Genomic DNA, 26,594 nt, shown 5'->3' with positions numbered 1-26,594 from the left:
TACCGCAAATTCTTCATTATTATTATTATTACTACTACTCTCAACCCATCTTGGGATGGTCACCGCTGTGAGATTCCTGGTTCTGGGGAGCTGGGAAAGGGGAATTGGGACTGGGGGGACAGGGGCATTGGCAAGGATTCAGGGCAGGGGAAGAGCGCAGGGGAGGAGGACAGCAGTTTGGAAGAGAGGAGTCGGGAAGATCCAGGCCTCGGGGAGCGCGGGCCTGGAGATCCCGGACAGGGAAAGCCGGGACAGAAGGATCCTCGTCGAGGGCGGTGGGTGAGAGGGGATTCCGGCCCTCCCGCCGCCTCCAGCAGTCGGTTCAGGTCGCCCACGAGATGCCACTTCTCACGTACTTGCTGCGGGGACAGAGGGGACAAGGGGAGGGGGAAAGGGAAGAGTTAAAAGAAGAGGGGACAGAAGAAGGATGCGCTCATCATCAGTCGTATCTATTGAGCGCTTACTGTGTGCAGAGCACTGTACTAAGCGCTTGGGAAGTACAAGTTGGCAACATAGAGAGACAGTCCCTACCCAACAGTGGGCTCACAGTCTAAAAACAGTGGGCTCACAGTTTAGGAAGGGAGGAAGGTACCAATCAATCAGTCACATTGATTGAGCTCTTACTGCTTGCAGAGCACTGTACTAAGCGCTTGGGGGAGGACAATCCAAAAATACAATAGATGGTGGACACATTCATTCATTCATTCATTCATTCATTCAATTGTATTTATTGAGCTCTTACTGCTTGCAGAGCACTGTACTAAGCGCTTGGGGGAGGACAATCCAAAAATACAATAGATGGTGGACACATTCATTCATTCATTCATTCATTCAATCGTATTTATTGAGCTTTTACTGCTTGCAGAGCACTGTACTAAGCGCTTGGGGGAGGACAATCTAAAAATACAATAGATGGTGGACACATTCATTCATTCATTCAATCGTATTTATTGAGCTCTTACTGCTTGCAGAGCACTGTACTAAGCGCTTGGGGGAGGACAATCTAAAAATACAATAGATGGTGGACGCATTCATTCATTCATTCACTCAATCGTATTTATTGAGCTCTTACTGCTTGCAGAGCACTGTACTAAGCGCTTGGGGGAGGACAATCTAAAAATACAATAGATGGTGGACACATTCATTCATTCATTCATTCATTCATTCAATTGTATTTATTGAGCTCTTACTGCTTGCAGAGCACTGTACTAAGCGCTTGGGGGAGGACAATCTAAAAATACAATAGATGGTGGACACATTCATTCATTCATTCATTCAATCGTATTTATTGAGCTCTTATTACTTGCAGAGCACTGTACTAAGCGCTTGGGGGAGGACAATCCAAAAATACAATAGATGGTGGACGCATTCATTCATTCATTCACTCAATCGTATTTATTGAGCTCTTACTGCTTGCAGAGCACTGTACTAAGCGCTTGGGGGAGGACAATCTAAAAATACAATAGATGGTGGACGCATTCATTCATTCATTCACTCAGTCGTATTTATTGAGCGCTTACTGTGGGCAGAGCACTGGACTAAGCCCTTGGGAAGTCCAAGTTGGCAACACAGAGAGACGGTTCCCTACCCAACAGCGGGCTCACAGTCTAGAAGGGGGAGACAGAGAACAAAGCAAAACATATTAACAAAATAAAATAAATAGACTAGATATGTACAAATAAAATAAATAGAGTAATAAATACATACAAACATATATTCATTCAATCGTATTTACTGAGCGCTTACTGTGGGCAGAGCACTGGACTAAGCCCTTGGGAAGTCCAAGTTGGCAACATATAGAGACGGTTCCCTACCCAACAACGGGCTCACAGTCTAGAAGGGGGAGACAGATAACAAAACAAAACATATTAACAAAATAAAATAGAATAGATATGTACAAATAAAATAAATAAATAAATAGAGTAATAAATACATACAAACATATATTCATTCAATCGTATTTACTGAGAGCTTACTGTGGGCAGAGCACTGGACTAAGCCCTTGGGAAGTCCAAGTTGGCAACCTATAGAGACGGTTCCCTACCCAACAGCGGGCTCACAGTCTAGAAGGGGGAGACAGACAACAAAGCAAAACATATTAACAAAATAAAATAAATAGAATAGATATGTACAAATAAAATAAACAAATAGAGTAATAAATACATACAAACATATATTCATTCAATTGTATTTACTGAGCGCTTACTGTGGGCAGAGCACTGGACTAAGCCCTTGGGAAATCCAAGTTGGCAACATATAGAGACAGTCCCTACCCAACAGCGGGCTCACAGTCTAGAAGGGGGAAACAGACAACAAAACAAAACATATTAACAAAATAAAATAAATAGAATAAATATGTACAAATAAAATAAATAAGTAAATAGAGTAATAAATCCGTACAAACATAGATACATATATACAGGTGCTGTGGGGAGGGGAAGAAGGTAAGGCGGGGGGGATGGAGAGGGGGAGGAGGGGAAGACGAAAGAGGGGGCTCAGTCTGGGAAGGCCTCCTGGAGGAGGTGAGCTCACAGTAGGGTTGGGGAAGGGAGGAAGGTACCAATCAATCAGTAACATTTATTGAGCTCTTACTGCTTGCAGAGCACTGTACTAAGTGCTTGGGGGAGGACAATATAAAAATACAATAGATGGTGGACACATTCATTCATTCACTCATTCATTCATTCAATCGTATTTATTGAGCGCTTACTGTGTGCAGAGCACTGTACTAAGCGTTTGGGAAGTTCAAGTTGGCAACAAAAAGAGATGGTCCCTACCCAACAGTGGGCTCACAGTCTAGAACGGGGAGACAGACAACAAAACAAAACATATTAACAAAATAAAATAAATAGAATAAATATGTACAAATAAAATAGAGTAATAAATACATACAAACATATATTCATTCAATCGTATTTATTAAGCACTTACTGTGTGCAGAGCACTGTACTAAGCGCTTAGGAAGTACAAGTTGGCAACATATAGAGATGGTCCCTACCTAACAGCGGGCTCACAGTCTAGAATGGGGAGACAGACAACAAAACAAAACATATTAACAAAATAAAATAAGTAGAATAGATATGTACAAATAAAATAAATAAAGTAATAAATACGTACAAATATATATACATATATACAAGTGCTGTGGGGAGGGGAAGGAGGTAAGGCAGGGGGATGGAGCGCTTACTGTGTGCAGAACACTGTACTAAGCACTTGGGAAGTACAAGTTGGCAACATACAGAGACGGTCTCTACCCAACAGCGGGCTCACAGTCTAGAAGGGGGGACAGAGAACAAAACAAAACATATTAACAAAATAAAATAGAATAAATATGTACAAATAAATAGAGTAATAAATCCGTACAAACACATATACATATATACAGGTGCTGTGGGGAGGGGAAGGAGGTAAGGCGGGGGGATGGAGCGCTTACTGTGTACAGAGCACTGTAGAAAGGGGAGACAGAGAACAAAACAAAATATATTAACAAAATAAAATAAATAGAATACATATGTACAAATAAAATAGAGTAATAAATCCGTACAAACACATATACATATATGCAGGTGCTGTCGGGAGGGGAAGGAGGTAAGGCGGTGGGGATGGAGCGCTTACTGTGTGCAGAACACTGTAGAAGGGGGACAGAGAACAAAACATATTAACAAAATAAAATAAATAGAATAAATATGTACAAATAAGAGTTATAAATCCGTACAATCACATATACATATATATATACAGGTGCTGTAAGGAGCGGAAGGAGGTAAGGTGGGGGGGATGGAGCGGTTACTGTGTGCAGAGCACTGTAGAAGGGGGAGACAGAGAACAAAACAAAACATATTAACAAAATAAAATAAATAGAATAAATCTGTACAAATAAAATAGAGTAATAAATCCGTACAAACACATATACATATATACAGGTGCTGTAGGGAGGGGAAGGAGGTAAGGCGGGGGGGGGGGGGGATGGAGCGCTTACTGTGCGCAGAACACTGTAGAAGGGGGAGACAGAGAACAAAACAAAACATATAAACAAAATAAAATAAATAGAATAGATATGTACAAGTAAAATAAATAGAGTAATAAATCCGTACAAACACGTATACATATATACAGGTGCTGTGGGGAGGGGAAGGAGGTAAGGTGGGTGGGATGGAGCGCTTACTGTGTGCAGAACACTGTAGAAGGGGGAGACAGAGAACAAAACAAAACATATTAACAAAATAAAATAAATATAATAAATATGTACAAATAAGAGTAATAAATCCGTACAAACAAATATACATATATACAGGTGCTGTGGGGAGGGGAAGGAGGTAAGGTGGGGGGGATGGAGCGCTTACTGTGTGCAGAGTACTGTAGAAAGGGGAGACAGAGAACAAAACAAAACATATTAACAAAAGAAAATACATAGAATAAATATGTACAAATAAAATAGAGTAATAAATCCGTACAAACACATATACATATATACAGGTGCTGTGGGGAGGGGAAGGAGGTAAGGCGTGGGGGGTGGGATGGAGCGCTTACTGTGTGCAGAGCACTGTAGAAGGGGGAGACAGAGAACAAAACAAAACATATTAACAAAATAAAATAAATAGAATAAATATGTACAAATAAGAGTTATAAATACGTACAAACACATATACATATATACAGGTGCTGTGGGGAGGGGAAGGAGGTAAGGCGGGGGGGGGGATGGAGCGCTTACTGTGTGCAGAGCACTGTAGAAGGGGGACACAGAGAACAAAACAAAACATATTAACAAAATGAAATAAATAGAATAAATATGTACAAATAAAATAGAGTAATAAATACGTATAAACATATATACAGGTGCTGTGGGGAGGGGAAGGAGGTAAGGCGGGGGGGGATGGAGCGCTTGGGAAATACAAGGTGGCAACTTATAGAGACGGTCCCTACCCAACATTGGGATCACAGTCTAGAGGGCTCACCTTCCCTGCCCACAGTGAGTTTATGGTCTATAGGACATTAATAAAAATAATGACGGCGATGGACGGAAGTGCTGGGAGGGTGACAGGGGGCGAATAAAGGATGCAAATCCAAGCGTAAGGGCAACACACCAGGGGGTGGGAGAAGAGGAAAGGGGCGCTTAGTCGGGGAAGGACTCTTGGAGGAGACGGGCCTTCAGTAAGGCTCGCTCTCTTCCTCCCTTCAAGGCCCTACTGAGAGCTCACCTCCTCCAGGAGGCCTTCCCACACTCAGCCCCTTCCTTCCTCTCCCCCACGTCCCCCTCTCCATCCCCCTCATCTTACCTCCTTCCCTTCCCCACAGCACCTGTATATATGTTTGTACATATTTATTACTCTATTTATTTATTTTACTTGTACATATCTATTCCATTTATTTTATTTTGTTAGTATGTTTGGTTTTGTTCTCTATCTCCCCCTTTTAGACTGTGAGCCCACTGGTGGGTAGGGACTGTCTCTATATGTTGCCAACTTGGACTTCCCAAGCGCTTAGTCCAGTGCTCTGCACACAGTAAGCGCTCAATAAATACGATTGATGATGATGATGATGATGATGATGATGATGATTTATTTTACTTGTACATATCTATTCCATTTATTTTATTTTGTTAGTATGTTTGGTTTTGTTCTCTGTCTCCCCCTTTTAGACTGTGAGCCCACTGGTGGGTAGGGACTGTCTCTATATGTTGCCAACTTGGACTTCCCAAGCGCTTAGTCCAGTGCTCTGCACACAGTAAGCGCTCAATAAATACGATTGATGATGATGGTGATGATTTCTTTTACTTGTACATATCTATTCTATTTATTTTATTTTGTTAGTATGTTTGGTTTTGTTCTCCGTCTCCCCCTTTTAGACTGTGAGCCCACTGTTGGGTAGGGACCGTCTCTATAGGTTGCCAACTTGTACTTCCCAAGCGCTTAGTCCACTGCTCTGCACACAGTAAGCGCTCAATAAATACGACTGATGATGATGGTGATGATTTATTTTACTTGTACATATCTATTCCATTTATTTTATTTTGTTAGTATGTTTGGTTTTGTTCTCTGTCTCCCCCTTTTAGACTGTGAGCCCACTGGTGGGTAGGGACCGTCTCTATGTGTTGCCAACTTGGACTTCCCAAGCGCTTAGTCCAGTGCTCTGCACACAGTAAGCGCTCAATAAATACGTTTGATTGATTGATTGATTGATTGAGGGCATTTCAGGCCAGAGGCATGGTATGGGTGAGAGGCAGGCGGCAAGGTAGACCAGACTGCGCTACAGTGAGTAGGTTGGCATCAGAGGAGCCAAGTATGTGGGCTGCTTTGTAGCAGGAGAGCAGCGAGGTGAGGTGGAAGGGGACAAGGTGATTAAACGCTTGAAAGCGTTTAATAGGGAGTTTCTGTTTGATGTGGAAGCGCTCAATAAATACGATTGAATGAATGAATATGTATTCTATTTATTTTATTTTGTTAATATGTTTGGTTTGGTTGTCTGTCTCCCCCTTCTAGACTGTGAGCCCGCCGTTGGGTAGGGACCGGCTCTATATGTTGCCAACTTGGACTTCCCAAGCGCTTAGTTTGGTGCTCTGCACACAGTAAGCACTCAATAAATACGATTGAATGAATGAATGAATGAATGAATGTGGAGGTGGATGGGCAAGAGGTTCTTGAGGAGGGAAGAAACAGGGACTTTGTGAGGAAGTGGGGAGGGGGCAGCTGATTGGTATTATAAATACTACAACAGTGCTTGGCACATAGTAAGGGCTCAACGAACACTGTCATTATTGTGGTTATAAATCATTTATTTACACTAAAGCCCGTCTCCACCTTCTAGACTGTAATCAATCAATCAATCGTATTTATTGAGCGCTTACTGTGTGCAGAGCACTGGACTAAGCGCTTGGGAAGTACAAGTTGCCAACGTATAACCGTAAGCTCGTTGTGGGCAGGGAACACGTCTACCAACTCTCTTCCAAGTGCTTAGTACACTGTGCTGCGCCCAGCAAGCACTCCATAAATAATAATAATAATGATGATGGCATTTGTTAAGCGCTTACTATGTGCAAAGCACTGTTCTAAGCACTGGGGGGGATACAAGGGGATCAGGTTGGCCCACGGGGGGCTCACAGTCTTAATCCCCATTTTACAAATGAGGTAACTGAGGCTCAGAGAAGTTGTGACTTGCCCAAGGTCACACAGCAGATGTGGTGGAGCTGGGATTCGAACCCATGACTTCTGACTCCAAAGCCCGGGCTCTTTCCACTGAGCCACGCTGCTTCTCTAATACTTCCGAAGCGCTTAGTACAGTGCTCTGCACACAGTAAGTGCTCAATAAATACGATTGAATGAATGAATGAATGAATAATACCATTGATGATGCTGGTTAAGCATAGAAGCCCCAACCCCAACCCCTCCCTTGCAGTGGAAAAAGAACAAGATTTGGGCATCAGAAGATCTGGGTTCTAATACCGGCTCCGCCGCCCCCCTGCCACGCGACCTTGGGTCAGTCACTTATCTCCTCGGGGCCTCAGTTCCCTCTTCTGTAAAATGGGGATCAGACGTCCGGAGAGTCTCATCACTCGGAGAGTGATCCCCAGGTGGGTCCGATCATCATCATATTTATTGAGCGCTTACTGTGTGCAGAGCACCGGACTAAGCGCTTGGGAAGTCCAAGTTGGCAACATCTAGAGACAGTCCCTACCCAACAGCGGGTTGAAGCAGCGTGGCTCAGTGGAAAGAGCCCGGGCTTTGGAGTCAGAGGTCATGGGTTCGAATCCCGGCTCCACCACAAGTCTGCTGGGTGACCTTGGGCAAGTCACTTAACTTCTCTGAGCCTCAGTTACCTCATCTGTAAAAATGGGGATTAAGACTGTGAGCCCCACATGGGACAACTTGATCACATTGTATCCTCCCCAGCGCTTAGAACAGTGCTCTGCACATAGTAAGCGCTTAACAAATGCCATTATTATTATTATTATTATTATTATTATTATTCACAGTCTAAAAGGGGGAGACAGAAAACAAACCCAAACATACTAACAAAATAAAATAAATAGAATAGATATGTACAAGTAAAATAAATAGAACAGATATATGTACAAGTAAAATAAATAAATAAATAAATAAATAGAGTAATAAATATATGCAAACATATATACAAGTAATAGAATATACAGGTAATAGAATATACACTTCTAGACTGTGAACCCGCTGCTGGGGATCTGCCCGTCTTGTGTCTACCCCAGCGCTTGGCGCAGAGCTTGGCATCTAACGAGCGCTTAACAAATACCACCGCGACGCTCATTACTACCCCCTTCTGCTCCCCCACCCCCGTTTCATCATCATCATCATCATCAATCGTATTTATTGAGCGCTTACTATGTGCAGAGCACCGTACTAAGCGCTTGGGAAGTCCAAATTGGCAACATCTAGAGACAGTCCCTACCCACCAGTGGGCTCCCAGTCTAAAAGGGGGAGACAGAGAACAAAACCAAACATACTAACAAAATAAAATCAATAGAATAGATATGTACAAGTTAAATAAATAAATAAATAGAGTAATAAATCTGTACAAACGTATATACATCTCTACAGGTGCTGTGGGGAAGGGGAGGAGGTAAGATGGGGGGGGATGGAGAGGGGGGCGAGGGGGAGAGGAAGGAAGGGGCTCAGTCTGGGGCTCAGTTTCACTCACCCACACCAGTTGCTTCTGGAGTGTTTGAATGGCCCGAGTGTTGGCCCTGGATTGGGAGATTCCCACGGTCAGGGCGAGGCTGCGGAGAGGAAAAACTAGGTCAGATCCCAACTCCTGCTCTGCCCACCTCCCACCACACCAAGCCGGCCTCGGATGCCAATTTGCGCAGCATTGGCATCCGAGGCCTTTACTGACAGACTGTCCCCAGTCCCCCGGGGCCTTCTGTCCCCGTCCCTTGCTGCCAGGCTGGGATGGGCTGCCCCTGGAAGGGCATGGGGACAAGTAGTACCAGTAAGCGCTCAATAAATACGATTGATGATGATGATGAAGTGCCCCGCCTCTGCCTGGTGTCCCCCGCGCTGCCTTTGGGCACCTCTGCCCTCGGCCGGGCCCCGAAACCCCCCGGGGCGGCACCTGAGCAGGATGAGGAAGGGGTAGCAGAAGGCATTGGAGCCCACATAGTTCAGGACGCGCTGGGCTTCGACGGGGAGACGGGTCTCCACTGCCTCGGGAACCACCTTCCACGGAGCTGAGTAGTTGGCGAAGAGGCCGCAGGCTCGGGAGGAGGGCACGCTACAGGGGGCACAGGGGTCAGGGCACCTCGAAGCTTCCCTTCTCCCACCTTTCCCTCTCCCCTGCCGGGGGGACCTCAGGCAAGTCACTTCCCTTCCCTGGGCCTCAGTTTCCTCCTCTGTAAAATGGGGATGATCTATCTGTCCCCTCTCCCTCTTAGACCAGTAGTGGTTTCCCTGGGCCTCAGTTTCCTCCTCTGTAAAATGGGGATGATCTATCTGTCCCCTCTCCCTCTTAGACCAGTAGGGGACCACTTCCGCCCTGATGGCCTTGAATCTCCCTCGGCGCTTAACAGATAGCGCAGTTTGGGGAGAAGCAGCGTGGCTCAGTGGAAAGAGCCCGGGCTTTGGAGTCAGGGGTCGTGGGTTCAAATCCCGGCTCCGCCAATTGTCAGCTGTGTGACTTTGCGCAAGTCACTTCACTTCTCTGTGCCTCAGTTACCTCACCTGTAAAATGGGGATGAAGACTGTGAGCCCCCCGTGGGACAACCTGATCACCTTGTAACCTCCCCAGCGCTTAGAACAGTGCTTTGCACAGAGTAAGCGCTTAATAAATGCCATCATTATTATTATGATGTTATATTATATTATTATGTTGCCAATCTGTACTTCCCAAGCGCTTAGTACAGTGCTCTGCACATAGTAAGCGCTCAATAAATACGATTGATGATGATTATTATTATGACTGTGAGCCCCCTGTGGGACAACCTGGTCACCTTGTAACCTCCCCAGCGCTTAGAACAGGGCTTTGCACATAGTAAGCGCTTAATAAATGCCATTATTATTATTATTATTCTATGAAATATTCCTCCCCACACCAAGCACCCCATCTTAGTCCCCTCTAAATTCATTCCTCTGTCTCAGGGCACCGGGACCGGTTAAGTAAGACCGATCGACTGTTCGATCACCCTGTTGGACCGTCCTCTCCCAAGTGCTTAGTCGAGTGCTCTGCACAGAGTAAGCGCTCAACAAATACCACTGATGATAATGATGTGATAATGATAATGATGTGAGAGTTTTAGACTGTGAGCCCGCTGTTGGGTAGGGACCGTCTCTATATGTTGCCAATTTGTACTTCCCAAGTGCTTAGTACAGTGCTCTGCACATAGTAAGCGCTCAATAAATACGATTGATGATGATGATGATGAGTGTCTCCGGGAAATAGGCCCTCCTCACCTGCTGACCACATATCCCAGGGGCATGATGGCCAGAAAGAGGCCCAGCAGGAGAACGAGTTGGAAGAAAGAGGTGGAACGGGAGGCTTGGATATGGCGTTCCGGAGCTCTGCAGTTCCAGAGGAGGTTGTACTGGGGTGGGAAAAGAGAGGAGGAGAGGATGAAATCATCCACAGCCCTCTATTCCCTTGGATTCGCTCCCTCCTCACCCCCCTCCCTCAGCCCCCCAGCACGTATGTCCGTATCCGTCATTTATCCATTTATACTCACGTCTGTCTCTCTCGCTAGATAATAATAATAATAATAATAATGGCATTTATTAAGCGCTTACTATGTGCAAAGCACTGTTCTAAGCGCTGGGGAGGATACAAGGTGATCAGATTGTCCCACAGGGGGCTCACACAATTTTAATCCCCATTTTACAGTTGAGGTAACTGAGGCCCAGAGAAGGGAAGTGACTTGCCCAAGGTCACCCAGCCGACAGTTGGCGGAGCCGGGATTTGAACCCGTGACCTCCGACTCCAAAGCCCGGGCTCTTCCCACTGAGCCACGCTGCTTCTCCACGCGTGCTTCTCCACGCTGCTAGACCGTAAGCTCCTTGCGGGCAGGGGCCGTGCCTACCAACTCTGTTATATTTCATTCATTTTTAGACTGTGAGCCCGCTGTTGGGTAGGGACTGTCTCTATATGTCGCCAATGTGTACTTCCCAAGCGCTTAGTACAGTGCTCTGCACACAGTAAGCGCTCAATAAATACGATTGATGATGATTCTCCCAAGCGCTTAGTACGGTGTTTTGCACAGACTGCACGCTCACTAAATAGGGTTGATTTTTTTTTTTTAACCACCTCCCAACCCCGTTCAGTCCGTAGGAGGCCCAACCGCTGGCCCCTTCTTCCCCGTCCAACCCACCCGCTTCCTCCTCAGTGACTCTGCCCCCTGACCTTTTTGATGTAGAAGGTGAGGAAGAGGAAGGCGCCGTTCAGCAGCGGGAGCAGAGGGCCGTAGAAGAGTCCCATCCAGGTGATGGTCTGCCCAGCCACGAGATCCAGGACATTCTTGGACACTGTGAACTCTTCCCGGCCCAGCCAGACCCACGGTGGCCCAGAGAAGCGCTCCACCAGTAGCCTAGAGGGTGACGGGAGGGGCCGGCACTCACTTCAGGGACAAATGGTCCAAGATTGCTGTGCCCAACCCAATTAATTTGTGCCCTCCCTCTGCCCATCCGCCAAGCTAGCTCTCTTCCTCCCTTCAAGGCCCTGCTGAGAGCTCACCTCCTCCAAGAGGCCTTCCCATCATCATCATCATCATCATCATCAATCGTATTGATTGAGCGCTTACTGTGTGCAGAGCACTGGACTAAGCGCTTGGGAAGTACAAATTCCCAGACTGAGCCCCTTCCTTCCTCTCCCCCTCGTCCCCCTCTCCATCCCCATCTTACCTCCTTCCCTTCCCCACAGCACCTGTATATATGTATATATGTTTGTACGTATTTATTACTCTATTTATTATTTTATTTTTTTTACTTGTACATATCTATTCTATTTATTTTATTTTGTTAGTATGTTTGGTTTTGTTCTCTGTCTCCCCCTTTCAGACTGTGAGCCCGCTGTTGGGTAGGGACTGTCTCTATGTGTTGCCAATTTGTACTTCCCAAGCGCTCAGTACAGTGCTCTGCACATAGTAAGCGCTCAATAAATACGATTGATTGATTGATTGGGGGCCCCCCCGCCCCCTGCAAGGATTCAGGCCTCTGTGGGCTTAGAAACTGGAGAGCCCCCTCCCATCTGGAGATTTACAATCAAACCTAACCCCCTCTAGACTGTAAGCTTGTTATGGGCAGGGAATGTATCAGTTAATTATTGTATGGTACTCTCCCCAGCGCTTAATCCCGTTCTCTGCTTACAGCAAGCACTCAATAAATAATAATAATTATGGTTCTCGTTCAGCACTAACTATTGTTCTAAGCTCTGGGGTAGATACAAGTAAATCATCATCATCATCAATCGTATTTATTGAGCGCTTCCTGTGTGCAGAGCACTGTACTAAGTGCTTGGGAAGTACAAATTGGCAGCATATAGAGACAGTCCCTACCCAACAGTGGGCTCACAGTCTGAAAGGGGGAGGCAGAGAACAAAACCAAACATACTAACAGAATAAAATAAATAGAATAGATATGTACAAGTAAAATAAATAGAGTAATAAATATGTACAACCATATATACATATATACAGGTGCTGTGGGGAGGGGAAGGAGGTAAGATGGGAGGGATGGAGAGGGGGATGAGGGGGAGAGGAAGGAAGGGGCTCAGTCTGGGAAGGCCTCCTGGAGTAGGTGGTCCCTCCCCGACACGGGACTCTCATTCTTAATCTCCATTTGACAGGTGAGGTAACTGAAGCCCAGAGAAGTGAAGTGACTTTTAGACTGTGAGCCCACTGTTGGGTAGGGACTGTCTCTATATGTTGCCAATTTGTACTTCCCAAGCGCTTAGTACAGTGCTCTGCACATAGTAAGCGCTCACTAAATACGACTGATTGATTGATTGATTGACTTGCCCAGGGTCACACAGCAGACACGTGGCGGAGCCGGGATTAGAGCTCACTAAGCCACGCCGCTTTTCACTCAATTGACGGACCGACCTACGGAAACCCCCGCGTGTGTCGACACGTGAGGTCTCACGTGTGAGCACTCACACTGCCTCCCGCCTTCCCTGCCCTCTCTGGCTCCTTGAGGGGTCCTCCCCAACCCGTCCCACCCTTCCCCCGACCCGCTGGACTCACCTCCGGGGTAAGCTGACCAGGAAGGTGAAAGCAACGGTGAGGAGGAAGTTGAAGACACACAGCTTGTACATCTCCTGCCCTATGGCATTCTCCCAGCACTACGAGTGGGCAGAGGCGGGAAAGGCCGGTCATTTCCTACTTATTACTCTATTTATTTATTTATTTATTTATTTATTTTACTTGTACATTTCTAGCCTACTTATTTTATTTTGTTGGTATGTTTGGTTCTGTTCTCTGTCTCCCCCTTTTAGACTGTGAGCCCACTGTTGGGTAGGGACTGTCTCTATGTGATGCCAATTTGTACTTCCCAAGCGCTTAGTACAGTGCTCTGCACATAGTAAGTGCTCAATAAATACAATTGATTGATTGATTGATTGATTTCCTCCTTCTCCGTGCCGCTGGTCCACCGTACCCGTCCCCCTCCCCAACACCTTCCTGGACTCCCTCCTCTCCCCCTCGTCCCCCCTCCATCCCCCCATCTTACCTCCTTCCCTTCCCCACAGCACCTGTATATATGTATATATGGTTGTACATATTTATTACTCTGTTTATTTATTTATTTATTTATTTTACTTGTACATTTCTATCCTATTTATTTTATTTTGTCGGTATGTTTGGTTCTGTTCTCTGTCTCCCCCTTTTAGACTGTGAGCCCACTGTTGGGTAGGGACTGTCTCTATGTGTTGCCAATTTGTACTTCCCAAGCGCTTAGTACAGTGCTCTGCACATAGTAAGCGCTCAATAAATACGATTGATTGATTGATTGATTGATTGACCCCCGCTCCTTCATCCCACCTGGAACGGGGCCCTCCCTCTGGCTCCTGATTCCTTGATCAGAAACCAAGACCACTCTCTTCTCCCACTCCATCCCAGCTTGCACTCCTCATTCCTTTCAAGTCAACCTACTCCCTGGGCCTCATTCTTGCCTCTCAATCCTATTTATAGCGCGATTACTGTGTGCAGAACGCTGTACTGAGCACTGGGGAGAGCACGCTATAACAAAGGGTCTAGAAGGGGAGACAGGTCCTAATATAAATAAAGAATCAATGGGTATCATCATCAATCGTATTTATTGAGCACTTACTGTGTGCAGAGCACTGGACTAAGCGCTTGGGAAGTCCAAGTTGGCAACATCTAGAGACAGTCCCTACCCAACAGTGGGCTCACAGTCTAAAAGGGGGAGACAGAGAACAAAACCAAACATACTAACAAAATAAAATAAATAGAATAGATATGTACAAGTAAAATAAATAAATATGGACTTAAGTACTGTGGGGCTGAGGGAGGGGTGAATAAAGGGTGCAAACCCAAACGCAAAGCTGACGCAGAAGGGTGTGGGAAAAGAGGAAATGAGGGCGTAGTCAGGGAAGGTCTCTTGGAGGAGGTGGGCTTTGAACTTGGCTTTGAAGGTGGGGAGAGTGACTGTCCGATCGGAGGTGAAGAGGAAGGGAGTTATAGACCAGAGGCAGGATGTGGGCGAGAGGTCAGCGGCGAGACAGATGCGATGGAGGTTTCAGTGAGGAGGCTGGGCTTCAGTAGAAAAGCAGGTACGGAAGAAGGGGGCAAGGAGAGAGATGGGATGCTTTAAAAGGAGTTTCTGTTTCATACGCAAGTGGATAGGCCACCCCTGGGGGTTCTTGAGGAGTGGGGAAACATGGACTGAACGTTTTTGTAGAAAAAATGCACAGAGTAAAGGCTCAATCGACACTACTGCTTAATCGGCTCAGAGCTGGGGTGGTCGCCCAGCAGGAGAGGAAGGGTGGCCTAGTGGAAAGAGCCTGGGTCTGGGAGCTGGAAGACCTGGGTTCTAAATCTCAGTTCTGCCCCTTGCCTGCTGTGTCACTTTGCTTCTCTGGACCTCAATTTCCTCATCTGGAAAATGGGGGTTCAATGCCCAAACATCCTCCCACATAGACTTCGAGCTCCCCGTGGGACAGGGACTGTGTCCGACCTAATCATCTTGTCTCCACCCCAGCACTTAGTACAGTGATTGACACACAATAAGCGCTTAACAAATTAACAAATACAAATACCCCTTCCTTCCTCTCCCCCTCGTCCCCCTCTCCATCCCCCCATCTTACCTCCTTCCCTTCCCCTCTGCACCTGTATATATGTATATATGTTTGTACATATTTGTAACTCTATTTATTTATTTTACTTGTACATATCTATTCTATTTATTTTATTTTGTTAGTATGTTTGGTTTTGTTCTCTGTCTCCCCCTTTTAGACTGTGAGCCCACTGTTGGGTAGGGACTGTCTCTATATGTTGCCAACTTGGACTTCCCAAGCGCTCAGTACAGTGCTCTGCACACAGTAAGGGCTCAATAAATACGATTGATGATGATGATGATTATTATTGCTATTATTAAGTCATGCTGTCCCTCCCTTCAGGGCGCTTGTAATGGGTTTGAAATAATAATGATAATTTTCATGATAATTATGGTATCTGTTAAGCGCTTACTATGTGCCAAGCACTATTCTAAGCACTTGGGTAGATACCAGGTTGGACACGGGTTGGACACAGTCCCTGTCCCACGTGGAGCTCACAGTCTTCATCCCCATTTTATAGATGAGGTCACTGAGGCCCAGAGAAGTGAAGTGTCTTGCCCCAGGTCACACAGCAGACTAGGAGATTAGAACCCAGGTCCACCTGACTCCCGGGCCTGTGGTCTATCCACTAGGCCTCGCTGCTTCTCAAAGGGGCAGGGGAGGGGACCCCGCCCCCCCGGAGTCCCCCGTCACCTGGTAATGGTCATTGTAGCCGCAGGGCTCGCATTTGGAGCGGTTAGTCTGTCCGACGCACAGGACCGTCTGCCCCATTGAGAAGAAGAACATGCCCAGGCTGGAGAGTTTCAGTACCACAAACCTGCCAACCCGAGCGCAGACCGGGCTCAGGACTCGCTGGGCGCGAAGCGGGGGACCCCCGCTCCCCCCACCTCGGGCGGGGGGGACGAGGAACATTCATTCAGTCGTATTTGTTGAGCGCTTACTGTGTGCGGAGCACTGGACTAAGCGCTTGGGAAGTACAAGTTGGAAACATATAGAGGCGGTCCCTACCCAACAGCAAGCTCACAGTCTAGAGGGGGAGACAGACATTAATACAAGTAGATAAAACAATAAATTACAGATAGATACAGATAGATACATATGTGCTGTGGGGAGTCATTCATTCAATCGCATTTATTGAGCGCTTACTGTGTGCGGAGCACTGTACTAAGCGCTTGGGAAGTACAAGTTGGAAACATATAGAGGCGGTCCCTGCCCAACAACAAGCTCACAGTCTAGAGGGGGAGACAGACGTTAATACAAGTAGATAAAACAATAAATTACAGATAGATACAGATAGATACATATGTGCTGTGGGGAGTCATTCATTCAGTCGCATTTACTGAGCGCTTACTGTGTGCGGAGCACTGGACTAAGCGCTTGGGAAGCCCAAATTGGCAACACCGGCTGCCTGCCGAGTGCTCCGTCGCACCTTCTAGACTGTGAGCCCACTGTTGGGCTCTAGATGTTGCCAACTTGGACTTCCCAAGAGCTTAGTACACTGCTCCGCACACAGTGAGCGCTCAATAAATACGATTGAATGAATGAATGAATGAATGAAAAACATGGGCATCCAGATCCCAGCTTGCCCCTTGCCTGTGACCCTTGACCTCACCACCCCCAGGTTGCCCCTCCGCGACCCGGTCGGGCTCCCCACGACAGGGACGGGGGACCCACAGGATGCCCGGTTGAGGAGGGACAGGATCGGACGGCTCCATCCCCGGAAGGCACTGACCAGATGAGGGTGAGGTTGATCTCAGTGTTGGGAGAACAGTCCACCTTCCGGACCAGGACTGGGAAAACCAGAGGTCCCAGGAAGTTGACCAGTGCGATGACTCCGGGGGGCAGGTACTGGAGTAGCACACAGCGTACAGAATGGATCTTTTGAAGGGAGCACAGGTCCTCCTGCCTGCTGTCCTGGGAGGCCTTGGTAGCCCAGTAGATGAGAAAGATGGCCAAGGCCACCAGGGCCCCGATGACCACATTGGGCCACAGGTAGGACAGAAACTGCCGAGCCTTCTGTTTCCGCGTCTGCTGTTGCATCTGCTGGTAGCGGAGCTCCTCTCTCAGCTCCAGCTGGAGGGGCCAAGGGGCAGGGCCAGCGAGGCGGGCAGGGAGAGGGGCACGGTCAGGGGCCGGGAGCACAGGCCAGAGATGGGGGCAGCTCGGCCAAATGGGCTGCCCCTCCCCGCTGCCATCACCCTCTAACCCCCAACCTGAGGGACCACCCCGCCGGCCGGGTCCGCTGAGTTGGCCGCCCCACTTCCCGCGCCCGGCACCTTGAACTCGTTGCTGATGACGCGCTGTTTGATGTTGGCGGCGGCCCTGCTGTGGATGCAGAAGTCCCAGGCGTCGAACACCTTAGCGCTGAGCAGGGGCCTGTATTTCTGGCTGGGCAGCTGCTTTCCCAGAAGCCCTCGCACCATGCTGCAGGGGAAGGCCAGGGGATGCCGCTCGGGGTTCGAGCCCTACCTGCCCCACACCCTCCCACTCCCATCTTGTGAGACTTCCCCTGTCCACTCTGCCTCACCGTTCCCGTCCCTTTACTCCCTCTCCTTCCCCTTCCTCCCTTCGCCTCTCTTTCCTTCTCCTCTCTCCTCTTCCCTTTCCTTCCTCTGCCTCAGCCCTTCCTCCCCTTCACTCCTTCCCACTCCTTGTCTTCCCTCTCATCCCTCCTCCTCCTTCTCCAGCCTCACCCCCTCCCTTTCCTTCCCTCCCCCTCTCTCCCACCCCCTCTAATCCCTCTCCTTCCCTTCTCACTTCCCTCCTCCCTTTCCTTCTCTTCTGTCCTCCTCCCTCTGCCTCACCCCTCTTCACTTTCCTAATCTTCCCTCCCCTCCCTCTGCCTCTCCCCTTCCCCTCCTTCCTTCCCTCCCACTCCCTCTCCTTTCCTCCTCCTCACTTCCGTCCTCCCTTTCCTTCTCTTCTGCCCTCCTCCCTCTGCCTCTCCCACTCTCTCTCCTTCCGTCCTCTCCCTCTGCCTCATCCCTTCCTCAATTTACTTCCCTTTTCATCTTTCCCCTCCTTCCTCTTCTTCTGCCTCACCCTCTTCCAATCCTCCTCCTCCTCCCTGTCTCCTTCTCTCTCTTCCCTCCTCCTCCTCCTCTCTTTTCTCCCTCTCCTTCCTCTGCCTCACCCCTTTCCACTCCTCTTCCTCCTCCATCTCCTTCTCTCTCTTCCCTCCGCCTCTCTTTTCTCCCTCTCCTTCCTCTGCCTCATCCCTTCCCACCCTTCCTCCTCCGTCTCCTTCTCTCTCTTCCCTCCTCCTCCTCCTCTCTTTTCTCCCTCTCCTTCCCCTGCCCAGACCTCCTGTCCTCCTTCTCTCTCTTCCCTCCGCCTCTCTTTTCTCCCTCTCCTTCCTCTGCCTCATCCCTTCCCACCCTTCCTCCTCCGTCTCCTTCTCTCTCTTCCCTCCTCCTCCTCCTCTCTTTTCTCCCTCTCCTTCCCCTGCCCAGACCTCCTGTCCTCCTTCTCTCTGCCTCACCCCCTCCTCACTTCCCTCCTCATCCCCTCCTTCCTCTCCCTCACCCCCTTCCAATCCCTCTCCTCCTCCCTGTCTCCTCTCTCTCTTCCCTCCTCCTCCGCCTCCTCTCCCTGCCCAGACCCCCTCCCGGCTGGCCCTCCGTCCCTCCCTCGGGCCGTCCGCCTGTCCAGCCGTCCAGCCGCCCTCTCACCGGTTCAGTGTCCAGCCGAAGCAGAGGAGGAGTCCGGCCAGAGGCCCGAGGAGGTAGGCCAGCCGCACACTGTAGCTGGAGCTGCTCTCTGGTCCCGCTTTGTACCAGCCGTAAAAAAGGCAGGTGTTCTGGAAGGCCTGGCCAGCCCAGGGGACAGGGAGCGTGTGGGCTTACCCCTTCTTTCACTCCTGGGGTGCCCTCAGCCCCAGGTCATCCCAGCCCTGCTGCCCTGCCACCCTGGGCTCCCTTAGTCCTGGCAACCTTGGCCCAGTTGACCCCACCTCTGCCCTCCAGCCTACGGACCGGGGGTCCCCCAGCCCTGACCCTGGGCGGCCCAGGATTCCCCCAAGTGTAGACTCACGCTGCTGGAGAAAATATCCCCCTGGGAAGGATGATTCTGGCTGGAGTTGAGACACTTTGGATCTGGGAGGGAGCGGGGAAACACGCTGAGCTGAGCAGGCACCTGGTTTGGTCACCGATTCCCATGAGCCCACCCCCCAATCAATCAATCAGTTGTGTTTATTGAGCGCTTACTACTGCCACTAAGAATAATAGTAATTGTGGCATTTGTTAAGCACTTACTATGTGCCAGGCACTGAACTATTTATTTATTTATTTTACTTGTACATATCCATTCATTCAATCGTATTTATTGAGCGCTTACTGTGTGCAGAGCACTGTACTAAGCGCTTGGGAAGTACAAGTTGGCAACATCTAGAGACGGTCCCTACCCAGCGGCGGGTTCACAGTCTAGAAGGGGGAGACAGACAACAAAACATAACATACTAACATAATCAAACAAATGGAATAAATATGTACAAGTAAAATAAATAGAGTAATATATATGTACCTAAATACATATATATAGGTAGTCCTAGGCCTAGTCTTTAGGGCCTCATTCATTCATTCAATCGTACTTATTGAGCGCTTACTGTGTGCAGAGCACTGGACTAAGCGCTTGGGAAGTCCAAGTTGGCAACATATAGAGACGGTCCCTACCCAACAGCAGGCTCAGTCTGGAAGGGGGAGGCAGACAACAAAACAAAACATATTAACAAAATAAATAGAATACAGGACTTCTATAGAATAGAATAAATAGAATACAATATCATCATCATCATCATCAATCGTATTTACTGAGCGCTTACTGGGTGCAGAGCACTGTACTAAGCGCTTGGGAAGTCCAAGTTGGGAACATCTAGAGACAGTCCCTACCCAACAGCGGGCTCACAGTCTAAAAGGGGGGAGACAGGGAACAAAACCAAAGATACTAACAAAATAAAATAAATAGAATAGATATGTACAAGTAAAATAAATAAATAGAGTGATAAATATGTCCAAACATATATACAGGTAGTTCTAGGCCTAGTCTTTAGGGCCTCATTCATTCATTCATTCAATCGTATTGAGCGCTTATTGTGTGCAGAGCACTGCACTAAGCGCTTGGGATGAACTGATTGATTCTGGGCCGGTTCCCACCCACTAAATGATGCACTTCGCCTTACTTGTAACGGGTGGGGGGCCTCGGTCCAGCGGCTGGAGCCAGACGAGGGGCAGTAGCGTGGTGGCGATGGTCAGGAGGAAGCTCAGCAGGTTGAGGTTCAGCAGGAAGCGGAGGAAGGTGAAATAGGACTGGATTCCCGTGCCGAAGAGCCCTGCCATCATCAATCGTATTGATTGAGCGCTTACTGTGTGCAGAGCACCGGACTAAGCGCTTGGGAAGTCCAAGTTGGCAACATAGAGAGACGGTCCCTACCCAACAGTGGGCTCACAGTCTAAATTGTGATGCCAATTTGTACTTCCCAAGCGCTTAGTACAGTGCTCTGCACATAGTAAGCGCTCAATAAATACGATTGATTGATTGATTGATTAAAAGGTGGGCTCACAGTCTAAAAGAGCCGTCGACAGAGAGGTGGGGCGGGGGTGGAGAGGGGAACGATTCCGGAGCCGGGGTCCACCGGCGGGGGAGAGGTCAGTTGGGTCGCTCCATCAGTGGTGTTGATTGAGCGCTTACTGTGTGCACAACGCTGTACTAAGCACTTGGGAGGGTCCGATATGACTGGAGTTAGAGGTCCCCTGCTCACTGTGGGCAGGGAATGTGTTATAGTAATAATGATGGTATTTGTTAAAGGGCTTACTGTGTGCCAAGGACTGGAGGAATAATAATAATAATAATAATAATAATAATAATAATAATAATAATAATAATAATAATGGCATTTGTTAAGCACTTACTATGTGCAAAGCACTGTTCTACTACTACTGATGGCATTTATTAAGCGCTTACTATGTGCAAAGCACTGTTCTAAGCGCGGGGGAGGATACAAGCTGATCAGGTTGTCCCACGGGGGGCTCCCAGTCTTCATCCCCATTTTCCAGATGAGGGAGCTGAGGCCCAGAGAAGTGAAGTGACTTGCCCAAGGTCACTCAGCTGACAAGTGGCAGAGCCGGGATTTGAACCCACGACCTCTGACTCCCAAGCCCGGGCTCTTTCCACTGAGCCACGCTGCTTCTTTGTTAGCAGCGTGGAGTACCTTGGAGTAGACCCAAGGTAGTCAGGTTGTCCCACGTGGGGCTCCTGTCTTTATCCCCATTTTACAGACGAGGCAACTGAGGCATACAGAAGTGAAGTGGCTAGCCACACAGCTGACATGTGGCGGAGCTGGGATTAGAGCCCATGACCTCTGACTCCCAGTGCCACGTTCTTGCCACTAAGCCATATCCCAAGTGCTTAGTACAGTGCTCTACACACAAGAAGCGCTCAATAAATACCAGAGAGGGAAGCAGCGTGGCTCAGTGGAAAGAGCCCGGGCTTTGGAGTCAGAGGTCATGGGTTCAAATCCTGGCTCCGCCAATTGTCAGCTGTGTGACTTTAGGCAGGTCACTTCACTTCTCTGGGCCTCAGTTCCCTTATCTGGAAAATGGGGATTAAGACTGTGAGCCCCCCGTGGGACAACCTGATCACCTTGTAACCTCCCCAGCGCTTAGAACGGTGCGTTGCACATAGAAAGTGCTTAATAAATGCCATTATTATTATTATTACTTTACCCTGATTTTTGCACCGGTCACAGAGTCGCAAAGATTTTTCCTAAGAAATGGAAACCCCTGGGGAGGTGAACCCAGGAATATTTGGGATAATTGAGGGGAGGCCAGGAGCACGTGAATCTCATTGCTCCGTGACCACCTCCCCGCTTTTCCGCTATGCCGGGGGGGGATGCCAGGAGCACCCCGTCTCCTGCAGCACACGGCTCCTTCCCCGTGGAGGGGAAGAAATAAAAACAGAAGAAGCAACTGCAAGGGGAAGGCCTAGGGGTGGTGGGCGGTGTTTTCCGCACAGTTCATTCATTCAATCGTACTTATTGAGCACTTACTGAGTGCAGAGCACTGGACTAAGCGCTTGGGAAGTCCAAGTTGGCAACATCTAGAGAGGGTCCCTACCCAACAGCGTGCTCACAGTCTAGAAGGGGGAGACAGACAACAAAACATATTTACAAAATAAAATCAATAGAATAAAAATGTACAAATAAAATAGAGTAATAGTTCCCGGAGGATCCACGGAAGTGGGGCCTTGGGGGGTCGGGGGTCCCGCAGCCCCTACCTCCGATCTCGTACAGAGACCCTTCCCACAGGCTGCAGCTGGCCCGGACCCGCCGGGCCGAGTCGTGGAGTCTCCGTCGAACCCGCCGCTGCCTCCGCCACCAGGCCTCCCAGCAGGCCGCCCGGGCCTCTTCAGGCTTCCTCAGTTGCCTAGGGGCAGGGGTGGGGGGCACCGGTCAGTCTAATAATAATAATAACGTTATTTATTAAGCGCTTCCTATGTGCCAAGCACTGTTGTAAGCTCTGGGGGAGATGCAAGGTCATCAGGCGGTCCCACGTGGGGCTCACCGTCTTCATCCCCATGGCACCAGTCAGTCTAATAATAATAATAATAATAATAATAATGGTATTTATTAAGCACTTACTATGTGCCAAGCACTGTTCTAAGGGCTGGGGGAGATACAAGGTCATCAGGTGGTCCCACGTGGGGCTCACTGTCATGATCCCCATAGCACCAGTCTAATAATAATAATAATAATAGTAATGGTATTTATTAAGTGCTTCCTATGTGCCAAGCACTGTTCTAAGCGCTGGGGGAGATACAAGGTCATCAGGTGGTCCCACGTGGGGCTCACAGTCTTCATCCCCATGGCACCAGTCTAATAATAATAATAATAATGGTATTTATTAAGCGCTTCCTATGTGCCAAGCACTGTTCTAAGCGCTGGGGGAGATACAAGGTCATCAGGTGGTCCCACGTGGTGCTCACAGTCTTCATCCCCATGGCACCAGTCTAATAATAATAATAATAATAATAATGGTATTTATTAAGTGCTTCCTATGTGCCAAGCACTGGTCTAAGCGCTGGGGGAGATACAAGGTCATCAGGTGGCCCCACATGGGGCTCACCGTCTTCATCCCCATGGCACCAGTCAATCTAATACTAATAATAATAATAATGGTGCTTATTAAGCACTTCCTATGTGCCAAGCACTGTTCTAAGCTCTGGGGGAGATACAAGGTCATCAGGTGGTCCCATGTGGGGCTCACCGTCTTCATCCCCATTGCGCCAGTCTAATAATAATAATAATAATAATGGTATTTATTAAGCGCTTCCTATGTGCCAAGCACTGTTCTAAGCGCTGGGGGAGATACAAGGTCATCAGGTGGTCATCATCATCATCAATCGTATTTATTGAGCGCTTACTGTGTGCAGAGCACTGTACTAAGCGCTCGGGAAGTACAAGTTGGCAACATATAGAGACAGTCCCTACCCAACAGTGGGCTCACAGTCTAAAAGACCACGTGGTGGTCCCACATGGGGCTCACCATCTTCATCCCCATGGCACCAGTCAGTCTAATAATAATAATAATAATAATAATAATAATGGTATTTATTAAGCGCTTACTATGTGCCAAGCACTGTTCTAAGCGCTGGGGGAGATACAAGGTCATCAGGTGGTCCCACGTGGGGCTCACCGTCTTCATCCCCATGGCACCAGTCAGTCTAATAATAATAATAATGGTATTTATTAAGCGCTTGCTATGTGCCAAGCACTGTTCTAAGCGCTGGGGGAGATACAAGGTCATCAGGTGGTCCCACGTGGGGCTCACCGTCTTCATCCCCATGGCACCAGTCAGTCTAATAATAATAATAATAATGGTATTTATTAAGCGCTTACTCTGTGTCAAGCACTGGGGGAGGGAGAAAAGAGCAGGAGGGATAAGAGCACTAAGGAAGAAGAGCAGGAGAGGCAGAAGCAATGAGGGAGGGAGAGAATCTCTCCATTGTGGTATTTATTGGGCTCTTACTGTGTGCAGAGTACTGCGCTAAACACTTGGGCGAGTTTAACGGGAGAAAAACAACATGGGAAGCAATGTGGCCTAGCGGAAAGAGCACAGGCCTGAGGGTCAAAGGACCTGGGGTCGAATCCCGGCTCCACCACAGGTCTGCTGTGTGGTATTCATCCATTCAGTCGTATTTATTCATTCATTCAATCATATTTATTGAGCGCTTACTGTGTGCGGAACACTGTACTAAGCACTTGGGAAGTACAAGGTCCCAAGTACAACAATGAGCTCACGGTCTAGAGGGGGAGACAGACATTAATACAAGTAGATAAAACAACAAATGACAGATAGATACATATGTGCTGTGGGGAGTCATTCATTCAATCGTATTTATTGAGCGCTTACTGTGTGCGGAGCACTGGACTAAGCGCTTGGGAAGTACAAGTTGGTCCCTACCCAACAATGAGTTCACGGTCTAGAGGGGGAGACAGACATTAATACAAGTAGATAAAACAACAAATTACGGATAGATACGGATAGATACATATGTGCTGTGGGGAGTCATTCATTCAATCGTATTTATTGAGCGCTTACTGTGTGCGGAGCACTGGACTAAGCGCTGGGGAAGTCCAAGTTGGCAACATAGAGAGACGGTCCCTACCCAACAACGAGCTCACGGTCTAGATGGGGAGACAGACATTAATACAGGTAGATAAAACAACAAATTACAGATAGATACATACTAAGCGCTAGGGAAGCCCAAGTTGGCAACATCTAGAGACGGTCCCTACCCAACAGCGGGCTCACAGTCTAGAAGGGGGAGACAGAGGACAAAACAAAACATATTAACAAAATAAAATAAGTAGAATAAATATGTGCAAGTAAAATAAATAAATAAATAGAGTAATAAATAAATAAATAGAGCGATTGGGCAAGGCACTCGGGTGTTGGGCAAGGCACTTCACTTCTCTGGGCCTGTTGCCTCATCTGTAAAATGGGGATTAAGACTGTGCGCTCCATGAGGAACAGGCTCTGTGTCCAACCTGATTAACTTGTATCTTATCATCATCATCAATCGTATTTATTGAGCGCTTACTATGTGCAGAGCACTGTACTAAGCGCTTGGGAAGTGCAAATTGGCAATATATAGAGACAGTCCCTACCCAACAGTGGGCTCACAGTCTAAGTGACACCCCAGTGACAGTGCTTGGCACATAGTAAGCGCTTAACAAGTGCTATTGTTACACATGATCGCTGTGCTTCCCATGTTGTTTTTCTCCCGTTAAACTCGCCCAAGTGTTTAGCGCAGTACTCTGCACACAGTAAGAGCACAATAAATACCACTGATGGAGAGATTCTCTCCCTCCCTCGTTGCTTCTGCCTCTCCTGCTCTTTTCTCCCTTAGTGCTCTTATCCCTCCTGCTCTTTTCTCCCTCCTCCAGTGCTCCCACCCCTCCTGCTCTTCTCTCCCCCACCCTCCAGAGCCCCCCAACGCCCCCCACTCCTGCCATACTTTCATTCATTTGTATTTATTGAGCACCTACTGTATGCAGAGGCCCTGCTGAGAGCTCACCTCTTCCAGGAGGCCTTCCCAGACTGAGCCCCTTCCTTCCTCTCCCCCTCGTCCCCCTCTCCATCCCCCCATCTTACCTCCCTCCCTTCCCCACAGCACCTGTATACATGTATATATGTTTGTACATATTTTTTTACTCTATTTATTTATTTAATTTATTTCTACATACCTATTCTATTTTATTTTGTTAGTATGTTTGGTTTTGTTCTCTGTCTCCCCCTTTTAGACTGTGAGCCCACTGTTGGGTAGGGACTGTCTCTATATGTTGCCAATTTGTACTTCCCAAGCGCTTAGTACAGTGCTCTGCACATAGTAAGCGCTCAACAAATACGATTGATGATGATGATGATGATGCAGAGCACTGTACTGAACGCTCGGGAGAGTACAATATAACAATAAACCGACACAGACCCAACCCATCACTATCTTAGAGTCTACAGGGGGGCTTCTCTCCCCCACCCATCAGAGCCCCCCACCTCAGTGCCCCGCCGGAAGGGCGACTTGCCACCTGATGTGCCGCTTGTCCATCATGGAGTAGGGTAGCTCCCTCAGTGGGCCCTGGGTTTTGCGCAGCCTCTCCAGCTCTTCCTCCCACAGCTCCTCGTTCACATCCTCCTGGGAGTCCTTCCACCTCTTCAGGGGGGCGGCCATCGCTGCGGGGGGACCCTGCTGGGGGTGGGAGTGGGGTCCGGGGATGGATCTCCACCCGGGCCACCACTGTGGCTCGGGCGCCGGGCGGCAGAAGGATGAGGTCCCTCTGGGGTCACCCCACCTGCGGGGCC

The 26,594-nt window shown here is 48.3% G+C and overlaps 1 protein-coding gene across 1 annotated transcript; it reads right to left on the bottom strand.

Annotated features, from left to right (window-relative positions):
• Nucleotides 1-26,463, bottom strand: TMC8 (transmembrane channel like 8). Its single transcript, XM_038742124.1, has 14 exons — nt 26,321-26,463; nt 22,510-22,658; nt 20,417-20,566; nt 19,273-19,334; nt 18,912-19,048; nt 17,517-17,664; nt 16,973-17,313; nt 15,934-16,057; nt 13,190-13,287; nt 11,353-11,536; nt 10,413-10,543; nt 9,079-9,237; nt 8,665-8,743; nt 1-359 (listed from the first exon to the last, which is right to left on the bottom strand). Exons 1-14 carry the CDS (start codon nt 26,461-26,463, stop codon nt 60-62), a joined length of 2,205 nt encoding a protein of 734 aa, XP_038598052.1. The 3' UTR covers nt 1-59.
• Nucleotides 26,464-26,594: the final 131 nt, after the last annotated feature.

Source organism: Tachyglossus aculeatus, unplaced genomic scaffold (assembly GCF_015852505.1).
Source record: "Tachyglossus aculeatus isolate mTacAcu1 unplaced genomic scaffold, mTacAcu1.pri SUPER_34, whole genome shotgun sequence".
Classification (NCBI taxonomy): domain Eukaryota; kingdom Metazoa; phylum Chordata; class Mammalia; order Monotremata; family Tachyglossidae; genus Tachyglossus; species Tachyglossus aculeatus.
The sequence above is the reverse complement of the archived record's forward strand: the minus strand, read 5'-3'. Positions and strand labels throughout refer to the sequence as shown.

Excerpts from the sequence above, each read along its gene's own strand:
- TMC8 (XM_038742124.1), bottom strand. The coding sequence starts at position 26,463 with ATGGCCGCCCCCCTGAAGAGGTGGAAGGACTCCCAGGAGGATGTGAAC. Across the intron at positions 11,537-13,189 it reads CTGGTCAGCTTACCCCGGAG|GCTACTGGTGGAGCGCTTCT; the intron begins GTGAGTCCAGCG and ends GTCACCCTCTAG. Across the intron at positions 10,544-11,352 it reads TCACCTTCTACATCAAAAAG|TACAACCTCCTCTGGAACTG; the intron begins GTCAGGGGGCAG and ends TTCCCACCCCAG.